Raw genomic sequence first — 23729 nt, 5'->3', positions numbered from 1 at the left:
GACCAAAATATATAGTTATGTGGAAATCTTGGCATTTAAGGCCACAATGAAAATGTTTCTTAGAAATGAGTACTAGGGGCATACTAAGAAATGTTAAAATTATAAGAAAAAAGTTATAGTATTACAAGAATAGACCTAAAATTCAGAGAACAAAGTTGCAGTATTACAAGAATACTCATATTACAAAAATAAAGTGAAAATAGTATTACTATAATAAAGTCGTAATATTACAAAAATAAAGTAATATGAGAATAAAGTCAAAATAATGAGAATTAAGTGAATATTTTGAGAATAATGTAATATTTTGACTTTATTCTCGTAACAACTCTGTCTTTATAATTTAATTACATTTTTTTATTTTGTTAGCATGTCCTTAGTACTCGTCTAACAAAAAACAAAAATCAAAATCAGTTTCTTTTCATATAAAACATATGAAACCTTATTAATTTTTGCTTAAAACAAGCTAGTTCTTCATTCAGTGAAGTTACTAACAGTGGGTAAAGCGTACAGAAAGTTTACTCAAGTAGGAGTAGTGATAATTCATAGTTAAATTACCAAAGTAAAAATACTACTCAAGGTACATTATTTTTCAAAACTAGTTACTGCCATCTCTGTCAGAGGCCCAACCTTTGTTACTTAATGTTCAGGGAAACAGGCTTGAGAGTCTGAATGGTAATTATTAACAGAATATTATTTAAAAAGGTCTGCATGTTTAGCCTCCCACAGAGAGAGTTCACTCTGCTCTTTCACTTTTAAACCAGAAGGGAATATTAGTCAAAAGATTGAAGTATATTTATGTGTACAGAAGCGTAAAAATGTAAAGACTAGAACTCGTTGGATATGTCTTCTTTTGAAAGGAGAGGAGCTCTGGATTTTCTGTCTGAACGCCGACGGAGCAGAAATCAGGATTTCAAGCATCCGAGGAGGCTTCTGTCTCTACCTGCCAGGCGACCCGACTGCTCTGGCTCTGGACGCCGCGGGCCGCACAGGGTGAGTCCCTCCATGCCCACCCAGGTCTTCCTCCACAACTCGGCATCCTGAATATAAGACACGTCAAATGAGCCCCATGTCGAGAACATGAGAGAGACGGTCCAGAGCATCTGTCCCCCTCGCTGAAGCTAATGAATGTTAAGTAGGTTAGTCGCCGATGTGCCAGTGTCTCCCGGGTCATTGTGGCAGCAGAGCTGTGCTTTTGTCAGGGTGCGCCAGCCCCCTGTGAGACATCTTAAATGGCTGGACCCGCTTTGCCCTGCACACAGTCTCACCACCAATAGTCACCATATTGATCCTCTTGCTTGCAGATTAAAGCAGAAAAGCAGCTCTGTCCTATCAGCAGGGCTCCCCGGCTCATTTCAGGGTCACAGAGTCCCTGCAGCCCCCTGACCCGAACCCCAACGTGTGCGCACAGAACCGCCGGTGTGAGGAACACTGCAAAAATACAAAATCTGAACCAGATTCTCATTCAAATGTATTAGTTTTGTCTCATTTAATGTGAAGTAACTATTTAGCAAGAAATATGAGCTTGTTTTAATTCAATAATTCCTTAATTATGATTGAAAAGCATTACAAGTTTCAATGGGAGATTATTTCACTTATAACAAAATATTTTCCTATGTTATAAGTGAAATAATCTGCCAGTGAAAATAGCACTTTTTCATCAATATACAGCAATTATTGACTTGAAATGAGCTGCTATATCTTCCTGATACGTTACTTGTAACTTATTTTAAGTGTACTAAGATATTTTCATCAATATGAGCTAGTTATTGACTTAATTCCAGCTTTTATATCTTGCTGAAATGTTGCTTGTAAGTTGGTGTGGTCTCATTTTAAATGTACCAAGATATTTTCACTAGAATTGACCAGAAATACTTGGTAACATTTTGTGTTTTTGCAGTAGTTGAGCTTATTTACTAACCAATTTGATCAAAAATAAGAGCTTTATTTTATTTATTTTTTTACTTATTGGAAAAACGTTTTGTTATAAGTAAAATAATTTTCCAATTTAACTAGCACTTTTTTCTACCAATATCAACAAATTATTGACTTAAAATGAGCTGATATATATTGCAGAAAAGTTATTTGTAAGTTAGTTTTGTCTTATTTTAAGTGTACTAATAAATTCTCACGAGAATAGACGAAAAATACTTGGTAAAATTAGGTGTTTTTGCAGCGTTCTAACTTATTTACCACCCAATTTGATCAAAATACAAGCTTTACTATTATTTCACTTATAATGTGGGAAAAAAATTTTAAGTGAAATAATCTGAAAGTGGAGCTAGAACCTTTTCATTAATGTTAAGGAATTGCTGATTTAAAACAAACTGCTGTATCTTGCTCAAATGTTAGTTTGAAAGTTTGCCATTTACAAGAATGCACTGCTTCTGATCAAAAACAACCAAACAGATCCAGGAGAAAGGTCTTAACGCTGTCAATCAATGTAGTGTACACGCTGCTCAATGGGCTAATGGAGAAGAAACAACAGATATGTTAAAAAAATCATTATAAGTTACCTAATGCAGCTTTAAGTGTACTTGGTTATTTGAATTAAAATTAAATTAGATCTACTGTGTAAGATTTTGTGTTTTTGCAGTGAAGGGCAGGAAACCTTCCAGGGATGAACCCCATTAAACAGGATTGGTGGGATGCTCACATTCATGGCTCATTATGGCTGACCCCAGGCTTTCTCTCTCTCAATTTTATCCTTTTCTCCTCTGTCTCTGGCTGTAACCTGGACTAAGCCATGCTGAGGTGTTCACCCAGGCCTTTTGTTCGCATTGAGAAGTCAGCAGCTCCATCAGTCGATTCTAAACGGGATGCTGCTTTGTTCCTTCGCTTTGTTTCCACCATCCTGTGGAGAGTGTGTCATCTCTTTGGACTCAATTTCTGTTTCCTGACCTCATGCAGTTCTAGTTATTCACTTCTAAAAGACTGTTATGTTCAAACTTAGAATAAATAATATGTGTTGGAAGTTTCAAGTAGAAATTCTGCTACACATGCAAAGCTCCTTTTTAATTTAGCACATCATGTGAGCCAAACCATTTTTTCCAATAGTTTTCTGCAGTCAGAATGGCCATGTCATATTTTATGTGACTCTTACATCATTAGATGCATTTCCATTGACCGTAAAATTGAGCAATTTGGAAATATGAAAGTAAATTTGCCTTATGGAAACACTCCAGATTAGAAAAAATTTTTTCCAGAAAAACCTTTTTTTATTTGGATGAGGTGGTTTTCCTGCTGTTTTTAAATTTATGTATACTGCAAAACCTCAATGGAAACACTTTTTTCCCATCACGCCTGTCATGTTACCAACAACCGTATGTTACTACTGGTGGAAATGACGAAGAAGACGGCAGGAAGTTGTTGAAGGACGATGGTGCAGCTTTTTTTTTTTACATGACTTATCGCATTAACAAACTTATTCACATGTGATTTTGATTACATTTCTTGTTTAATGGAAATGCCACAATTGTGAAATTGTGGGGGAGGCGGGTTTGATATTAGTGGAATATTGACCAACTTATGCTCACATTTGTAATGGAAACATAGTTATTGGCTATTGACTTGAGACATGCGTCATAATTCTGCACCAGAACAAGACAGCTGCAATTAAACAATGGCTGCAGCAAACAGGTCTGTCACTTTTAATGGAGTCAGACAATGCAAAGACAGTGAAGTACTTGATTGAGACGTTGTCGACTCCGATTGCTCAACAACTCTAAAAATTGATTGATTTAAACCATAAATCAATCAATCAGCTTTATTTGTATTGTAAATTTCAGGAACAAGGCAGCTTTGTGTCATAAAAACACAAAACTTAAGGCGTTCCATTAAACGTGTTTTTAAAGCAATTCTAAACAGCTGGGTTTTTAGCCTTGATTTAAAGGAACTCTGTGGTTTGACTGTTTTGCAGTTTTCTAGAGGTTTGTTCCAGATTTGTGGGGCATTGAAGCTGAATGCTGCTTCTCTAAATAATATAAATCAATCAATAAAGTTTATTTGTATAGATTATTTCAGCAACAGGGTATTTCAAAGTGCTTTACATCATAAAAACACACAAAAAAATACAAATTCATAGAACACATTATCAAGCGGAGTCGTTGCACATCAAAATATTGATTATGCTTAATTTATAATGTTTCAAAAGCAACTCTAAACAGGTGGGTTTTTAGCCTTGATTTAAAGGAACTCAGTGTTTCGGCTGTTTTGCAGTTTTCTAGATGTTTGTTCCAGATTTGTGGTGCATAGCTGAATGCTGCTTCTCTAGACAGTGGCATAAATGTTTTCTTAATCAGTGAACTGCTGTGAGACGTCCATGTTCTTCTAAAGTCTGTTTGCGGTCACATAAAATTTACAGTTTCTAGGGAAATACACATGAAAATGTTAAGAGTTTGCTATTTAAGATGGATTTCAGTTCAATAATATATCCACTAAGCAGAAAGTTGCTCATAAGGTTTGAACCTGGAATCATGTACTTATTGTGCGTCCTTACATCTGACCCCAACTCAGTGTTTCAGCTTGGTGTTTTATGCCTGCTACCTTAATTAAACATTGATTAAATGCCTATTAATGAGCGCCGACTCCCAGGCAGGGTGTAATCAGGTGAAACGGAGTTAATAAAACATCCAGTGTGGAGCTCAGGAGAAAAAGGAAGGACTCCCCTGAGAAAGACTGACAGATGGCAGCAGGAATCACCACAGAGGACAAAGCAGAGTGGATAACACAAACCAGCAACCACTTTGGTGATTACTTCTAAATTGGTAATTTGATCTGCCCCTTTCCCACCTACTCATTATTGATAACGCCGGCCATATTTGACCATATTTCCCCTCCGCTGCCGGCTTAAACTGGCAGCTTCCTGAGGAGCCTGCTCTGCGTTCACCAGATCGAGATGAAGTCTTAAAAGTGGGGATGCATCCTGTTGACACATACACGGTGGAAACCCCATCTGCCAGGAATCTCCCTAATCTCATCATCTGGATTGAGCAGGAAAAAAGGAGCAGCAATCACTTTAGGTGAACTCTCTGTGGGATTATGTCTCCTTTTGGAGATGATGGGTCAAGTGAGGACATCAGAGACAGAGCAACTCCATCAATTAATTCAGCTGTGATTGAGCTGATGAGGCAAAACCTCTAACGTTATGTTTTGATTTAAAATGTAGTGTTTTGATGCTTTTTCAAGGAAATGGAAAAGTTGAAAAGCATCATTTGAGATGGTGATCCCAGTCTGTTTTCTCCCAAAAATCCCACAGCGATCTGGTCGCAGTGACCATCTGTCAACTTGGAAATAGTAATTAGTTACTAATTACTTCCACAAGACAGCAATCCAGTTACATAAGTAATCATCTTTAAATGTAATTCATTACTATAAACGATGCACAATCTAAATAAGCAATAAACCTTTTATTCTTCATATTCCATCAAATAAAATGTATTCAAATGAAACTGGGTCATTTTGTTTCACTCTTTTAACTTCATACCTATTGAATCACCAAAAATTTTATGAAATGCAACAATCTTTTATTAATGAATTTTGTTAAATATATTAAAACCTGTTCTGCGTATTTTAAGAAAATCTGTTGAGCTTCATTTCTAACTACTCCACCATATAAAATACTATTTATTTGTGCTTACAGTCCTAGTATGCATGCAGTTAAGTAACAGTAATAAAATTTTTATGGAATTGTAACCCCTTACTTTCTTCATTCCCTAAGAAAAGTAATCAGATTACAGTTACTCTTGTCAGTTCAGAGGAGTGGTGGGTTGACTTGCAGCCTCAACCCTTTCAGAAATTGCTCAGAAACAACCGTAAAGTGTCCAAGTCCATGCCTGGACTGTTTTTCTTAGAGAGAAACATATTCAATAAACATTAAAATTTGACATACTAGAACCATAAAAGACTTTTTTTTTAATGTTTCTAGTAACGTTGAATGTCTTCATTCATCTCTTCTATTCGTTTTAATCTTAAGTTTAAGTTTTTCAAACATTTTGAAGTTTTTCTTTCTTTCTTCAGTTTTGCTTTCTTTCTGTCCTGTCCTTATACAGAACATGGAAACATGCAATATGAACAAGCATGGACATATTGTAGATCTACAACTTTTTACTTATAAGATCAGGCTGCTGCTGACAAAATGCCTAAACATACTTTATTACTTTATTACTGGCTGATTGGGAGCCGTCAAAATATGGTTAAAAAGAAGTGAAAGTTTGTGATTTATCCTCCAATTCACTTCGGCTTTTTGCTGTCTGTCATTATTACTTTGTCTCTAATTAAAGCGGCTTCTAGGACAGAATAGTTTGTGACATTGGTGTGTCAAGAAAACTGGCATAAGGGTATGAGATCTTTCCAGGCACACGCAGAAAAAGATGCATAATGGCTTGGAAGAAATAAAGTAATCCTGTAGTTTGATTAAAAGTTAATTAAGTTGAATAGGTCTGAATAACATGAATATAAGTAATCACTCAATAACTTTCTGTAAAGATCTGTAATGATTTGTTTCTGCAAAGAATCTCTGATTGATGATTTGTAATGATAAATATGTAATGATTATGTTAATGATTAACAACAAGGAAAAGATGTGATTTATTGTCAATGAATATGAAGTTATAATCGTCTGAAATCAATTTAACAACAAGTTGAATGTGTTTACTGAGTTTTAATAGATAAAGTGAGTTATAGAATATAGAAAAGACGAATGTGCAGTACAGCCCTGAAAACAGGAAATGTCGCAAGCAGTTCTGAACAGATGGCCAAGAAGCACAGGAAGAAAGGGGAAGTACGGGAACTTCCACTGTGGTCAGCAGGCAGGTTGAGAAATGGGGGGGACTTTTTCATGAGAGACAGCGGCCGTGAAGGAAGTCACGTAGGCCAAACCTTCCCATACACACACATGGTGAGGAGAGGCATAAAAAGGGGCTGAAAAGAGGAACCAACCGTTCCCAGTCCGGCGGCGGAGAAGAAGAGACAACACCTGCAATAGCATGCAGGAGCAGATTAAAACACGGACCGCACTTCAGAACTACGGGGAAGCTCAGACTTCACACCGCGAAGAAAGGACTGGGTCCCGTTGCCCCATCTCTAGTTCTTTATTTGACAGACGGTCTCGTCTCAACTCAGTACTTTCAAACTCTGCAGCAGGACTTGGAGGAAGGACAAAGGTCCCACAAGGAGGAAGAACTGGGTCTTGCAAAAAGGATTCAGACCCGTTCTGCTTTGTTTCCTTTCTAAGGAGGATTTTTTCACACGAGACAAAGACCTCAACCAAGGATGCAAGAAATTCCTGTTGCCAAAAGATCCATCATCGTCTGGGTATGAGTTGAATCTGCTCATTGAAATTCCATTTCAGAACTTGCGACTTAATTCTTAGGGAAAGGAGACAGAGTAGTGGGATTGTACATGTAAATTTTATTACACTGTTTTTGATCTATATACGATTGATAATTGATTTGTATGTCGCATATCCCTGCTTAAGCTTGCTTAATAAATTTATACCACAAAATTCTAATGAGGTTGGTGGACATTGGAATTAATAGAGTCATTTAATCTTTGTCCAGTTCTTTTAATCAAGGTAAAACTAATGTACATGATTCCAGTAAATAGGAGGCTTCATAATTTCCTTTGGTGAGAGTAAATAATGACCCTGGGACTTACCTCTAAGTCACTAAACATAATCTAGCCGGTTCCAAGTGCAAGTTATGATTTAGAAAGTGGGCTACCGTTAACAGAAGTGGTTATTGGAATTATGCAGCTGCGAGGGCTACTCAGCTGATTGTTTCTTAACTGTAAAGGGTCATAACTTCTGGATTGGAGGTAGTTAGAGCTAGACGAGTCACTTTCGCTACCAGTTTAAATAGATTATCTCTTATAGAGTACTCTTAGGGTAATACCCAGGACTCAGAGATTTTCCGGACCTGTTAGACGGAGAACTGGTCAGTAGGCAGCCCTGGGGAGTAGTGAGGAGTGGGCGGGGCTGACTATTGCAGGATAACCTACATGGCGCCCAACGTGGGGCGGCGCACAACTGAGTAGGCGGGCCCCAAAGACACCAAGTCAGTAAAAACAGATGTGAGACTCTGAATAGCTCACTTGGGTTGCTAACTCTTAGGGAAGAGAGTTAGTGGTGACGGATAAGGCCATCAGTCACAACCCTCGCAGTAACTGTATAGCATACAGGTGAGGGAAAGCTTCTACTGAGGATAGAATGACCAGATCCAGACAGTGAAGCCAGTAGCCAACACAGCCTGGACCCATCCCTACTCGAAAGCGCAAAGAGAGGCTTTGGGGGATAGGCGACTCGAAGACAAAGACAACTATGAGTGAAGACGAAGAAGGAGGGGAACTGAATCCCCTGCAAGGGCCGGCAATGGAACAAGGGGCGAGCAACATCAGCCGAGACGAGGAGAGTCATCGACCTAGTCTTTCCCAATCCACGATATCACAAATTCCTGCGAAGCTGATATTGCTCGGTGATGGATTGGATTCCTGGACTGAGATAAACAAGAAAGCTTTCTATGAATCCCACTACACCCTCGACAAGGAGGTGGCCCAGAGAATGATGAAGCACTTAGTGCAAACTCGGACATACTTTTGCACCCAGCTTCGACACGGTCACCGTCTGGGGGTCGTCAAATGCCCGGTGAAGGTTGCTAGGAAAACGGAGGTTAAAGAATGGCTGGAATGGTTCGCCAAGCTCCTTGAAGAGTGGGAAGCTGGTGAGCTGCGGACTGTTTACAGTCCCTCCGAGAAGTATGACAGCGTAGTAAAAACCGCTACATTGGCAGCGGGCATTGACGGGATTCTAGTAGACCATCTTGCCAAGGGGGTGCGCAAGTTTCAAGAATATAACGAAGCCCTGCAGAGACTTAAGTTATACAAGGAGATTAAGGAAAAAGAGCGAGCCCCGGACAGGGCAGAGTCGGAGGTGGCCGAGGCTCCATCCCAACTGCCCAGCAGAGCCACGACACCGACCCACCAGCAGAAGCAACCTTCGAGGGTTCTGATAGACCTGACGGGCGGCAGCGACGACAACGACGGCGGTGACAGCTACGACAGCAGCAACGACAACGACGAGGGTCCCTCAGCTCCACCGGGTCCATCGCGGAACGAGGACATCCCACCTGCACCGGCCAATGAGGACGACCCCGAGGGAGCGCTCGTCGGCGGACTCACAGAGGAGCAGTGGGAGGAGGCAGCCAAGGAATGGTCCCCTCAACGGAACCCGGAGCTCGGGTTTCATCCCCGAGTCCACAGCACGGAGAGGAGGCCTCCACAGCCACCTACGAAAACTTCAGCGGCCAGCAGTTCCGACGAGGACGAAGAGGAATCGGACGAGGAGCAGTGGGGCCCCGGCCGCCCCAAGAAGAAGACTCAGAAATCGGACACCTGGAGGGTGGCCCGAGAATTGGCCGAAATACCACCAGGGGCCGTCAGCATAAGGCTGCAATCCGGACACATGATTTATCAGTTTATTGGAGGAATATGGGATCTTGAGGGTGATGGACTAGTTGTGTTCACCGATGACAGATACAAGATCCACAACAAAAACTTCCGTCGCAACCTTAAGGACCAGGCAGGAAAATGTTACAAAGCGGATTTAAGATTGCTGGAAGCCTCTTGTAGTCCAGCAACTCGAGGAGACGTAATAATAATGAAAGGCTACGGTCTCCCTTATGGCGCGGTAATCCTAGTCCCGATTGGCGTATACCAAAAAGGAGAGAGTCTAGAAGAATATCGGAAGAAGATGTGGCACGGACTCGAGCGGGGCCTAGTGATGGCCAGCAACGAAAGCATGAGAAGAGTAATGGTGAGCGTGCAGGGACTGAGATCACCGGACTTACCAAGGGACACCGCCAGGTCGATTGCAGAGAGCGGAGTGGTGAATATAACCAGGACCAACAGTCATTTCTTCGTGTTCAAAGAGGTGGTGGTGGTGGTGGACCCCCGTCTGCATCGACTCCGCACTGAGCGAGGGGTGCAATTGGCGGCTGAGATGGAGGAGCAATGCCGCATTAGCCATCCATCACAAGAGATCAGGAAATATCCCTTAAAAATTCCCCAGAGTGAGGTTTCAAACACCACCCAGAAAGGTAAAGTCAAGGCCGTGCAGCCACCCAGGATAAAAATAAAGGAGGCACCTGTTGAACCAGGGTCCTCCGCAGCAAGGTACGTTAAGGAGTTCTCGTTTGAAGAGAACCGCAGTGAACTGAAAAAACCCAATGTGGGAAGAGTCAAGAATGAGCAGCCGACGGTCCCGAAAGAAGAAGGACCGATGAAACCAGCTAAGATTCGACCGCTGAACTCCCCTGGGAGAGAACCTCTTCGACAACAACAGTATGAGGACATCAGCGACTCGGAGGACGAAGAGGAGCAACCGGAGATCGAACATCCTGGAGAAGAAGAAGAGGAAAGTGATCACGGCAGTGTCTTCTCCGACCCAAAGCAACCACCGGCAGAACACAAGACACTCCGAACAGGACAGCACCGGGGTAAGAAGAAAGAAATGGAAACCTTTGACATCGAGAAATCTTCTGAAAGACTGGCAAGAGACGTGACCTGGGGTCCAGTGCAGGCTAAGGACGGACGGCGTACGTATGTACCCGAGGTCGGCCAAACTGAGTACCAGATCCCGGCAGGATGGGCCAGCAGATTGGGAGACCGGGTGCAGCTCGAGGTGGAAGCGACAATCGGAGAATGGGCCAACATCCTGATGACACCATCCTGCTCCACCCTGACAGCACACTATTCCCTGACTACCAACTTCAGGAACGCATACATTGGAATTATGTATGATGTGATGCTGCGACGACTGAAGAAAGCCGCCTACAAGTACTCCAGGGAAACTCAACAGCAGCTGGACGAAGTGTCGGCTGATGAAGAGGAACCTCAGGCGACGTCTTCGGAGCCAGGACCGCAGATCCCGGCGAGACAACCAGAGGTGTCAGCTCAGCTACCTGCCACTAATACGGGACAGGACGCTTACGCCGAGCTGAAGAATCTAAGGTTAGTGATTAGGAGTAAAAACGCAGACGAAAACAATGAGGAGTATCTGAAAGATGTTTGGCCAACTGTGCTGTCTACCACCAACCACGAGGGAGCCAAAAAGTTGTGGCTGACCAGCGTGACCTCGGACCCGATGGTGGGAACAGATTCAGCACAGAGCAACTATGAAAGGCTGGTGTTGGAGGACATGGATGATGAAGAGTCCCAGGTGAAGAGGGCCAGAGGACGGCTGGACAGGGGAAGCCGATTGGAACCGCTTTGGCACACACTTAAGCAGACCATTTCTCCTGCGAGATATGTGAAAGTATTACGTGAGGTGACCAAAGGACGCAGAGGAGAGATCGTGTTCGTGAAGTTGCCAGTGAGAAGCACGACGGTCGCTCAGATGGATGTAGCAGTGCAAGGCTTCGACCTGGAACAGCAGTACTACGAGGACAAAAGGAAGAAGGAGGCCAGCCAGCCGGCGAAGCCACCTGGAAGGGTTAACATCAGACAACCATCTAACTTCCAGGGTAGACCGTTCCAGCAAGGAGCACCGCCATCCAACTTCCAGAGCAGACCGTTTCAACAAGGAGCACCGCCATCCAACTTCCGGAACCGGCCGTTCCAGCAGAAACCACCAGGACCACAAGGGAAACCGACCAACCCTCCGGCTTCATCAAACCAGCCAGGAAAAGGTCAGTTCTTGACAGATGAGGAGTATAGGAAATTGAGCCCAGAAGAGAGGACGGCCCTCCGTGAGTCCCGTAAAGCCGGGGCCGGAGGGTCACCAAAGTAATGGCGTCCAGGTCGCGGGTCATTCTAGAAAATGCCTACTGGGAGGGGGACGAAATCTACGCTAAAGTGGAAGGAGTGCCCTACCTGGTGGACACAGGAGCGGAGGTGTCTATGACCCGCAAAGACCTAAAAACAGCAGGACACCTAAAGGTTCAGTTTGCTAATGGAAAAGTAGAAGAAATGCCGTATGGGACCTGGAAAGGAGTAGTGTGGGTGAAAGGTCCCTACAATCTCCTCACAGTAAAAGACTTAGACGAACTCAGTAAAAAGAAAGGCACACATCGCCGACTGGAGCGAAGGCTGACAAGCCTGAAAGCAAGATTGGTGAAAGTCGGCCCGACCCAAACAGGATCAGAGAAGCAAGACTGGTACAAGCCGGTCGACATACTAACGGTGACAGAACAGAAACTTGAAGAGAGTGACTTCTCCCCGGCTGGGAAAGAGAAGCTGCGTGAGATCATCGTTACGGCGCAGGTGGCACGGTTCAAGAACGATTGTGGAGATTTGGGCCCAAAGTTTGTTCATCACATCGAAGGTGGGGTTCATCCACCTGTTCGGCAGTACCCGTTGAACCCAGGAGCCGTCGAGGAGATGGACAAGATCGTGAAGGAACTGAGTGCCCTAGAGATCATCAGAGAGGAACTCAACCCGATCACCAACAGCCCCATCCAGGCGGTGAAGAAACCTGAATCGGCTGGAGGGGGTTGGAGGCCAGTTATCAACTTCAAGGCCCTGAATCGGAGAACAATAGCAAACCGAGCCAGTCTAATCAATCCACAAGGAGCGCTGAAAACTCTTCGAGTCAAGAAGTTCAAGTCTTGCATCGACCTAGCTAATGGATTTTTCTCCCTACGCCTCGCCAGACAGTCGCAAGGTAAAACTGCATTCACCCACAAAGGCAAAAGCTATGTGTGGCAAAGGTTACCCCAGGGCTACAAGAACTCCCCAAATGTGTTCCAGTCAGCAGTGATGGAGGTACTGGGGGACGTAGGTGCAACTGTGTACATTGATGATGTTTTTATCGCTGACGACACAGAAGAAGAACACCTAGAGAGACTACAAAAAGTGGTTGGAAACCTCACCAAGGCAGGTCTGAAACTAAACCTCAAGAAATGTCAATTTGGACAGTTCCAAGTGAACTATCTGGGTTTCGAAGTCACGTCGGACTTAGGACTCTCTGATGGGTACAGAGAAAAGCTGACGAACATTCAACCACCTCAGTCGGAAAATGACCTACAGAAAATATTGGGATTGTGCAACTATGTCAGAGACCATGTGCCCAACTATCAGAAATATGCCAAACCCTTGTACCACTGCCTGAGGAAAAGTGAGGACGATGAGAAAGACGGAAAAAGACCCTGGGTTTGGACAGCAGCCAATCAACAGAACCTAGAGGAACTGAGAAGGGCCATTCAAGCAGCCGTGAGGCTGGAGCCAAGAAGTTTATCAGAAAGACTGGTGGCAGAGATCAGCTGCGAGAATGACGATGCCATGATCAAAGTGAGTAATGAAAATGGAGGCTTGGTTACCCTATGGAGTTACACCCTAACTTCTGTTGAAAAGAAATACCCGCAGGAGGAGAAGGAGCTAGCGGTGTTAGCTCGATATTGGGGCGTGCTGAAGGATTTAGCACAAGGACAACCAGTTAAAGTCATCACACAAAGTCAAGTTCACAAGTACCTAAGAAGAGGGACTGTGGAAAGTACTAAAGCAACCAATACTCGGTGGGGAAGATGGGAGGACATCTTGCTGGACCCGGAGCTTGAAATTGGGCCAGCACAACCCACCAGTAAGAAAAAACCACAAGAAACACCTGAGAAGCCAGGACAACCGGAATGGACAATCTACACCGATGGATCCAGAAAGGGGTCCGACCAGTCGGCATACTGGGGATTTATTCTGAAGCAGGATGGCAAAGAGAAATGCCGTCAGAAAGGAAAAGCCCCCGGTAGCGCTCAAGCCGGAGAAGTGACGGCAGTACTGGAAGGATTGCTGGAGCTGGTGAAAAGGAAAATCAAAAGTGCCAGGTTAGTCACCGACAGTTACTACTGTGCTCAGGCCCTTAGAGAGGACCTGGCCATATGGGAAGAAAATGGGTTCGAGACAGCAAAGGGCAAGCCGGTGGCACACAAGGACTTGTGGAAAAAGATTGCTGAGCTAAAACTGCAGTTGGAGATAGATGTTGAGCATCAAAGAGCACACACGCATGAGGGAGCTCATTGGCGTGGGAATGATGAAGTGGACTGTTATGTCCAACAAAGAAAGATCGTCTTTGTCGGTACCGAGAAGTGGGACAGTACTCCCAGAGGACGGGAGGTCCCAGAAGAGTACGTGGTCGAGGTCGTGCGGAGCGTGCATGAGGCCCTTGGACATGCAGGCGTACGACCTACCCGTAAGGAGCTGGAGGAGCAAGACCTTTGGATCCCAGTGAAACAAGTCCAACGCGTGCTAAGGGACTGTGAGGTGTGTGGTCAATACAACGCAGGTCGCCGAGGGCAGCGGATGGATGGGTTGTCCATCAAAAGCACGGTCCCCTGGGGCTCAGTCTGCATGGATGTTGCAGGTCCCATGGGGATAACAGGAAGGAGAGGTGAAAAGTACCTCTTAGTGCTGGTGGATTCTATGTCGGGGTTTGTAACTACAAAAGCAGCCAGGAAAGCGAACGGCAATAGTGTTGTCGGCATGCTGGAACAAGTATGCAGTGCCCTGGGAATCCCGAAAGAGCTGCGTACGGACAATGGGACTCATTTCCGTAATTCACAGGTTGACCAGTGGTGTCAGAAGTATGGAGTAATACGAGTTTACTCGCCACCCTACACCCCACAAGCTAACGGAGTGGTGGAACGAGCCATTGGGTTAGTGAAAAGCTGGATAGCTAAAAATGCTAACACCAACAGCTGGAGCACCCAAGCGGTGGAAATAGGGCAGGCCCTGAATGACAGAAGCAGAGCCGAAAGACCCGCCCCTGCGATGGAACTCAACCAACGGCCGTTCACCACGAAGGAAGTGGGGCGGGGCTCCAGCGACAAAAAGGAGAAGCTGACGCCCAGAGTGCCATTCCGAGAGGGACAGCGCGTGTGGGTCAAAGCAAGAGAGCAACCTGTGCATGCAGCAGTGAAACCCAAGTTTGACACAACTGACATCGTCAAGCAAGTACTGGACAGGAACACAGTATTGCTGGAAAGAAAAGGGATCCAAGGAGTTGAGCAGCTCAAGCCGGTTCCTGACTAAAGTGAAACAGAAGCCGGTGAAATGGCCAGTGAATCATGTACCATTCCACCCTATCTCGGACTGGCCACCGTGAAAGGGGTGGTTGTAGTTAGAAGAACACCTTCAGGGATTTGGGCAGGACGAGCCCTGAAGAAATTGGATTGGGCTAAAAATGGAGTCCTGTCGGAGGAGAGAGAGATGCTGGTTTGGGGGAAAGCTAAAAGCGGCTGTCCGGTTTGTTTAACGGACCACCATCTCCCCATTATCTGGGAAGGACCAGGCCGTGAGAAGCCAAGGCACCAGGGGGCTACCGCAGAGATGCTACAACACCTTCGCGTCTCCCCGGTCACGGTGTTGAACAATACAATCTGTGGGAACTGCCGAGTGGGTTACCTGCCCCGGCTTAAGTTGGAAACCCAATGGGGGTGGCTCAAGGAAGAACCAAGAACTTGTTATTGCACGTGGAATGGAAATGAGCTACACCACTGTCCTGTGTGTGAGGAACAGCTAAGGAGCGGAGAGGTAACACTGACAGGCGAAGCTGAAGGATGGCAAGTGACAAGGTTCTACAGCTCGCTGCGGTATTACAGAACCTACGGGCGAGTGCAATCGAACTATGGGAGCCCCATACCGATAATATTACCAGGACCTTCCGCTCCTCCGAACACTCCAGAAGAACTGGACCCATGGGTGTGGAGGAGGGAAGAAGGACCGCATGATGTCCTGTGGGATTCTGTTCAAGCCGCCTGGCCGTATGACGCTGCTAGAGCTTCCCTGTCATTTCCACCATTGAATGCCAACCACTCTCCTGTGGTCTTCCGGGTACATCGGCCTCATGCATACCAACCATCAGCCGAGGAGCTCAGTGCACTCCCAGATGACGCCCGAGAGCAAGCCGTTAACGATGGGTGGACAGGCCCCTGGGAATTGACCACCTGGGCACATCTAATTTTGGAGGTCATCAACGACTGCACAATACCAATAGTAGATCTGCCGGATGTACCAAGAGAAGATGGGGTGCGCAGCTCAGATATGTATTACTACACCACTGAAGTGGACGGATGGGGCAGCAATGCGGTAAGACCAAAGGAGAAGTCTTGCCTCTACTGGGTGACAGCGGAATCCCAGTTTCGGGATGGAGTTTTGCAACACCCGGGAGGCGTGGCTCACAGGGCGGGCACGCCCTCTGATCCTAGCACCTCCTGTCAAGTCCAGCTGTCAGTGCGCATGATCACCGTCCCCTATAAAGGGATCTACTCAGTCGGAGCAGCCATCAAAGTGGTACCAGACGAGCAGACTTACGCCACTGTGTCCAGTACGGAGCCGGAGCCCCCCAAGAAGAAACCCAAAACTCACGCTTGGCAGAAGCTCGCCTTAGCATTTCCATGGAGAAAGACAAACCAAAACTGATGGACGCACCGGAAGGAGAAAAACGAGTTGTCAAGTCTAAAGGTCAGCAAAAACCCAAAAAGCGAAAGGGGAGACAGTGTTTTGTGACTAGATTGTTCAAAGTGGGGGTTGGAGTCTCATCGGGACTATCAGACAGAGGCCCGTTTTTAAGACTCCCTACCACCTCCATTCTACTCGATATGCCAAGAGAAGATTTCACTGTTTCCAATCCGCTTACCGAGGCCTATTTTCTCAAATATCTCATATATCTCCGACCCACCAATTTCCAAAACACAAAACAGGTGGAGGAAAGTGAAGAATACACGACGCCCCCTCCCACGAAGCCACATATATTTATCCCTACCGCACCGCCTGCTTGGCAAGGAAGAGGATCTGAAAACACGGTTAACTTTGCATCAATCTCCCCTATGTGTCCAAGATCTCTACCATGGACTTTTAATACAGTGTATTTCAGGGTACGGGGGATCGAGCTACGGATTAGGTGGGGTCCCCATTATCTTGAACCACTGCAAGGACCGTATTGTGAAGTTACAGTTAATGACATGATCATTTGGACCACATCACCAAGCATGGCGAAAACCATAATACAGAGGGAAACGAATCCAGAATGTTATATATTTAATAACACCAAGCTTCCATTGAAATTGGAAATTGACAGGGTCTACCCCAATCCACCACACCAGAGGATTTATACTCCGTCATCCTGGGGGTACCGCACCAGGCTAACTCTGCATGGACAATCATTGTACACCTACATTTCAGTGCCTGCCCCAATAGGGTACAAACACGAATCCTGGTATGACCAGGCGCTGAAAACTGGCACCGCCCAAGGCCCGTTTCCTCGCCCGGACTACTGGAGGGTGTTCCACTGGAAGTGGGTGTGGAGGGGGTTGGAACCTGATTTACCCTACCCCTCTCCCATACTTACAGCCCTGCAGCAGAGAAGAGCCACCAGACGGGTTGGAAAGAACCCTGCCAACCAGGGCCACCTCAAGGCTTTGAGGAAAGTCTGCGCAAAGCCTGATACATCAGACCCCAGAGAAGCACTAATCTGGCCAAGATGGATGCTATCGGCATGAAGCGCCGGCCTACAGACCCGGAGTTGCTGGATGTTACATCGGAATCAGACAGCTCTACTAACACTGACGACGACTCGGAAACCTCTAACAAACCTTTGCTACGGAAGACGACTACGATAACCGGAAAATCCCTATGCCTGAAAGGGCTGCCAACGCTCCTTGCCCTGCTGTTTGCTGCTGCTGTTCTTGCTACTATCTTCTACTTCATCGGAGTTGGACCGTGGTATCTTACGCATACAAGAGTCACCTACGGACATTCCAAGTACGCTAACTTCAATTGTTGGAACACAAACACCACGGCTATTTTTGTACCATGGGACAACGAAACTTCTGTCCAGAATCGAACCGGACTGTTCGCCAAAGACAACGGTAAAAAGTACGTGGAACGCCGAGCTTTCGGATTGAACGACTCCACTCTGGACGACCTTCTGAATCGCACCTGGGAGATCTACAACTATGACTTCCTCGACACCGGAGTGCTCTGCTGGATACGGGTTCTGCAAAACAAAGAGCGACGGACCGTCAGATGCAACTGGATTCACCCGGATCGAGGTATGCCAGAATGGCATTGCAACATGGCTTGTCGATCACTGCTACTGTTACCAAACCAGGGGTACTGGGATACCGAAGTAGTATACCCAGCCCCACACAGGTCCTCAGGCTGTCGAGCCTGGCTTCCCCGAGAGGAGTTTTGGGGAGATTATCACCTGAATTGCAGGGTGGATGACACCATCCCAACTGCACCACCGGGAAACTGGACCTTTCGAAATGCCTCCCGACGTACTGTTCCAGTTAACACAATGACGTCGCCTACACCTGATACTTTGACTAACATAACGGCATATCTGATCAGGCAAGGACCTAGACGGTTTATGTATGACAACGATCAAAAGCACTGCTACAACCACCACTTTCGTTGGTTAAATCCTTGCCTCTGGAACAAGTTCGTGAAATGTGTAGGACAGAATTATATAGTATCAGCCATAGAAGAGTACTGGGCTGATTTTTGGCACTCTACACGTCCACACCGTACAGAAATTGAAACCTGGCTGAACAACACATTCCCATGGACATACATAGCCAAAGACCAAACGTTCTTTATGGGAGATTTCCCAGAGGGCACAGTGCGCTCTCTTACTGGGTTAGATGAGCTACACATTGCCAACTTGCGTACACAACTCCTTCCAACTCCCGATGACCTTCTAAACGCTCCTAAAGACGACTTCGCTAAAATTGACAAGTGTGTCGCCAAAAGAATTTTTGAGAGCCTGAATGACACCTGTTGGAAGAAAACCCTCTCATCGCCACGGTGCGACCTCTGGCAGGTTGGCAATGCTTTGCACTCTACCTGGAGGTATAATTGCCCTGATCCTGAAAAAGCTCCTACGGCTAAATGGGCCCTACGAGCCTGGTACGAGGACTACTATCGAAAATGGGACTACGAGTGGTGGGGACTCCAACAACATGAGTTTGAAGCCTGGGTAACACCATGCCTTACAGAATCAACAAACTACTGGGTAAAGTACCAGTACATTGCTACAGTCTACTCTAAGGAACGCATGATTTGGCCTGGGATTTTTTGGAGACCTGACAGTTACGTCAGCCCGAGACCCTGGCGCATGACTTGTAAAAACAACACAAGACATGTCCTTGAATGTGTAATAGGTTTAGCCAGAAGACCCTGCCAACAGCTTCGAGGCTGGGAAAGCTACTGCAAAGACCACTATGCAGATGAGTATGACACTCACTCTTCCGAAGTCACTTGGCGAAAATTCAATGGAACATGGAGAAGGGCAATAGTGAGCGGAGGGACGTGCACCGACGCAATCCTAGGATATCATCTCCAAAAGCGCAAGAACATCCTTGGCCTTCCCGTTCCGTTCATTCCCAATTCCCTTATAGCCATCGCCGAAGGACATGCTTTCCGAAAAAGTCTGTGTAATGGCAACATCGACTCAGGGTTCGAATGGGTAGGACCTAACCTGTTGTATTCCAATCTCACCTGCTCCACCACTACGGAGAATTGGCAAAAATGTGGAGAAGGCTCTGATCAACATGACTGTTACTGGTACGAGACTATGGGGGCAACATTGGTGGCCGCTATTTCTGAGGTTGCGGAAGAAGTTGCTCATGTGGTGGAAGAAGGCCTCAACATTGTTGAACAATGGTTGATGAGTGCTTTGAGCCTGCTATGGCCATATCTCTTAGGTCTCCTGGGCGTCGCCGTAGCAATACTCATCGGCAAAATCGTCCTGGAGGCGTGGCTAAAAGCACTGTGTCGTTGCAAAAGGAGGAACTACCAGCCCCTCCCCCCGAAGGAGGAGCCTACTTCTGCATAAGAGAGAGCTGCCGTGTGCCTGCGAGCCATTCAACCTTCACCGCAGCTGCTGAGAAGACCTGATCCAGAGCAACCATCATCGGACATCATGGACACCAACTCTTCATCCAACTCTTCAACCAACTCATCAAACCCCAACTCACTTTTTGCACCGATTCAAGTGAGTACCCTTGAGCATTTAGGGATTACCCTGGCCTGGGTAGTCTTCTGCCACACCGGTCCTTGGCCCAAGGGACATCCTATGAGGATCTTCGTTGCGCTACAAGGATATGCCAAACTTATCCTCCGCCCATTAGTGCTCCACAGATGGGGGTTGGCATCATCCCTCTTCGCTTGTTATCTGATGGGCCGTACCCGCATTAATTGGCGCAGGGGTGTTGTGGTCTGCCTATGGCTCATCACCGATACCACCGCCCTGATATTGGAATTGGTCCTTGGGGGCATACAAGCCACACGAACCGCCCCATTTAAAATCCTCACAGCTGTACTAGAGGGGCTGTTCGCAGTGTCCATCCTCATCTACTTAGCGCGCCAGGCCTTGTCTATCAAGGGTCGGGGACGGCGAATTTGGATGCAAAAGTGGATAATTCTGGCTCTTTGGGCAACGGTTTGGGGGATCCTGGTGGTCCTCTACTGGCTCCGTGAGACCTCGGACCTAGCCATTGTTGTATGGCTCATGACCTACGCGGCAATATTCCATGATTCAGCTCATGTCTATGATCGAGGTGAACCCGCTCCGGATCATGACATTCCGGCTCCTGTGATTAATTCACCTTGGCTCGCAAAATACGCCGGCACACGGGCTTAAATCAGCCTACTCTCTCAGCTTTCGCTTTTGCATTTTCGTCGTTGTAAGTACATGTAGTTAATCAATAACCACTGATCATGAAGTTACCTGGGTTACTGTTTCTCCTCAGGCATCAACCTGCTGTGTGGGGTGTGGAATAACTGCAGAATCTTATGGATTCATTTGGGTTGCATCGTCTTCCCGCTGGTGTCACAAATGCGTGAGCGCCAATCTTAACAATGTAACGGCAATCCTCTGCGCCACAGGGCTGGAGGATTTGCCCTACATAGCGGATTCCACCTCTAGATCCCTGGAACGGGTGCACAAAATCGTGTGGACCTCTGCGTTTGGCCTAGACGACGACGACTTCGCCACATCTCCATTGTATACGGGACTACGGCTGCCCGTGATTCATAAGTTATGGGAACACCAAATTACTCGGCAATGCCTCCCAACTTTACATCTGTTGGATGGCCGAATTGTGGCGGTGGGCGACTACCTTCCGCCTACACGTCCCGTGTCTCCAGATTTGTTTATCGACGTCGGATGCCAAACCAGCAGTGCGACTAACGAGAGAGGTACCCAAACTGAGAACCTCAGTTCATCTCCCCAAGCATGCCAGACTGAGGACATCCTTTCCCCTTCATCTCCATCACCAAGTGATATGGATTTCCAGGATCTGCTGGCAGAATTGGAAGGCTACTGCAACAACCCGTCCGCGCTGCCAGACTTTGGCATGGACTTGCCTTCGCCTCTGCAGCCTCCGCTGGAGCGTTCCACCCTTTCCGTCTCAGGTGAAACTACCCTTGACAATGATTTGGGTGCAGAACACTGGCTTTCTCCGCCATCCAATCTGTCGGAGTATGAGGTTGTGGATTCCTGGACACCTTCATCGTCTCCGGTTACCTGCTATGAGCGGGACATCCTCACTGCCACTTGTGGTGATGGACTTGATCTCTTTTGACTTTGGACTCTGTGTTTTCTGCGCAGCACCGTCCGATCTCATGGAGGGGGTGTCAAGAAAACTGGCATAAGGGTATGAGATCTTTCCAGGCACACGCAGAAAAAGATGCATAATGGCTTGGAAGAAATAAAGTAATCCTGTAGTTTGATTAAAAGTTAATTAAGTTGAATAGGTCTGAATAACATGAATATAAGTAATCACTCAATAACTTTCTGTAAAGATCTGTAATGATTTGTTTCTGCAAAGAATCTCTGATTGATGATTTGTAATGATAAATATGTAATGATTATGTTAATGATTAACAACAAGGAAAAGATGTGATTTATTGTCAATGAATATGAAGTTATAATCGTCTGAAATCAATTTAACAACAAGTTGAATGTGTTTACTGAGTTTTAATAGATAAAGTGAGTTATAGAATATAGAAAAGACGAATGTGCAGTACAGCCCTGAAAACAGGAAATGTCGCAAGCAGTTCTGAACAGATGGCCAAGAAGCACAGGAAGAAAGGGGAAGTACGGGAACTTCCACTGTGGTCAGCAGGCAGGTTGAGAAATGGGGGGGACTTTTTCATGAGAGACAGCGGCCGTGAAGGAAGTCACGTAGGCCAAACCTTCCCATACACACACATGGTGAGGAGAGGCATAAAAAGGGGCTGAAAAGAGGAACCAACCGTTCCCAGTCCGGCGGCGGAGAAGAAGAGACAACACCTGCAATAGCATGCAGGAGCAGATTAAAACACGGACCGCACTTCAGAACTACGGGGAAGCTCAGACTTCACACCGCGAAGAAAGGACTGGGTCCCGTTGCCCCATCTCTAGTTCTTTATTTGACAGACGGTCTCGTCTCAACTCAGTACTTTCAAACTCTGCAGCAGGACTTGGAGGAAGGACAAAGGTCCCACAAGGAGGAAGAACTGGGTCTTGCAAAAAGGATTCAGACCCGTTCTGCTTTGTTTCCTTTCTAAGGAGGATTTTTCCACACGAGACAAAGACCTCAACCAAGGATGCAAGAAATTCCTGTTGCCAAAAGATCCATCATCGTCTGGGTATGAGTTGAATCTGCTCATTGAAATTCCATTTCAGAACTTGCGACTTAATTCTTAGGGAAAGGAGACAGAGTAGTGGGATTGTACATGTAAATTTTATTACACTGTTTTTGATCTATATACGATTGATAATTGATTTGTATGTCGCATATCCCTGCTTAAGCTTGCTTAATAAATTTATACCACAAAATTCTAATGAGGTTGGTGGACATTGGAATTAATAGAGTCATTTAATCTTTGTCCAGTTCTTTTAATCAAGGTAAAACTAATGTACATGATTCCAGTAAATAGGAGGCTTCATAATTTCCTTTGGTGAGAGTAAATAATGACCCTGGGACTTACCTCTAAGTCACTAAACATAATCTAGCCGGTTCCAAGTGCAAGTTATGATTTAGAAAGTGGGCTACCGTTAACAGAAGTGGTTATTGGAATTATGCAGCTGCGAGGGCTACTCAGCTGATTGTTTCTTAACTGTAAAGGGTCATAACTTCTGGATTGGAGGTAGTTAGAGCTAGACGAGTCACTTTCGCTACCAGTTTAAATAGATTATCTCTTATAGAGTACTCTTAGGGTAATACCCAGGACTCAGAGATTTTCCGGACCTGTTAGACGGAGAACTGGTCAGTAGGCAGCCCTGGGGAGTAGTGAGGAGTGGGCGGGGCTGACTATTGCAGGATAACCTACAGGTGCCATAATTTGACTAATCATACGTTAAAGCCACTGCACAATCAGAGATGGTCAGACCTGATGCTGCCCTCTAGTCTTCATTTGTTGGACTTGCAGGTTTTCTGTCCTCAGCGGACAAGAGATCCACACTTCAGAGTAAACACCAATAAAGTCTTAATGTCCTCCACCTTGTGACCTCCTCTTGCCCCCCGTCACCATCTCTGTTTCGGGGTAACGGCCCATGAATGAAGGGTGATTTCAGGGAGGATCTGCTCTGTTGCTCCCTGCAGTGGATCGACTTGAGCTGACTCGGCTTCTATGAGCTGCAAAGAGAGATGGATGAGTTTTTGGTTTGTGTCCATCTTGATGGATGAGTTAACGCACTGCGTCCAGCTCCACAGGTCGCACCGGTCACATCACCACTGTACTATCCTGAAGATGTTGAGCAA

The 23729-nt window shown here is 45.9% G+C and overlaps 1 protein-coding gene across 1 annotated transcript in view; it reads left to right on the top strand.

The window, feature by feature from the left end:
* Nucleotides 1-746: 746 nt before the first annotated feature.
* Nucleotides 747-23729, top strand: part of LOC116737007 (nucleolar protein dao-5) — a 73557-nt gene continuing 50574 nt past the window's right edge. The window contains exon 1 of the mRNA XM_032589946.1: nucleotides 747-990. Within this exon, the coding sequence (XP_032445837.1) occupies nucleotides 841-990 (150 nt within the window). The 5' untranslated portion in view covers nucleotides 747-840. The remainder of the gene's footprint in view (nucleotides 991-23729) is intronic.

Source organism: Xiphophorus hellerii, chromosome 17, assembly GCF_003331165.1.
Source record: "Xiphophorus hellerii strain 12219 chromosome 17, Xiphophorus_hellerii-4.1, whole genome shotgun sequence".
Taxonomy (NCBI): domain Eukaryota; kingdom Metazoa; phylum Chordata; class Actinopteri; order Cyprinodontiformes; family Poeciliidae; genus Xiphophorus; species Xiphophorus hellerii.
The sequence above is the reverse complement of the archived record's forward strand: the minus strand, read 5'-3'. Positions and strand labels throughout refer to the sequence as shown.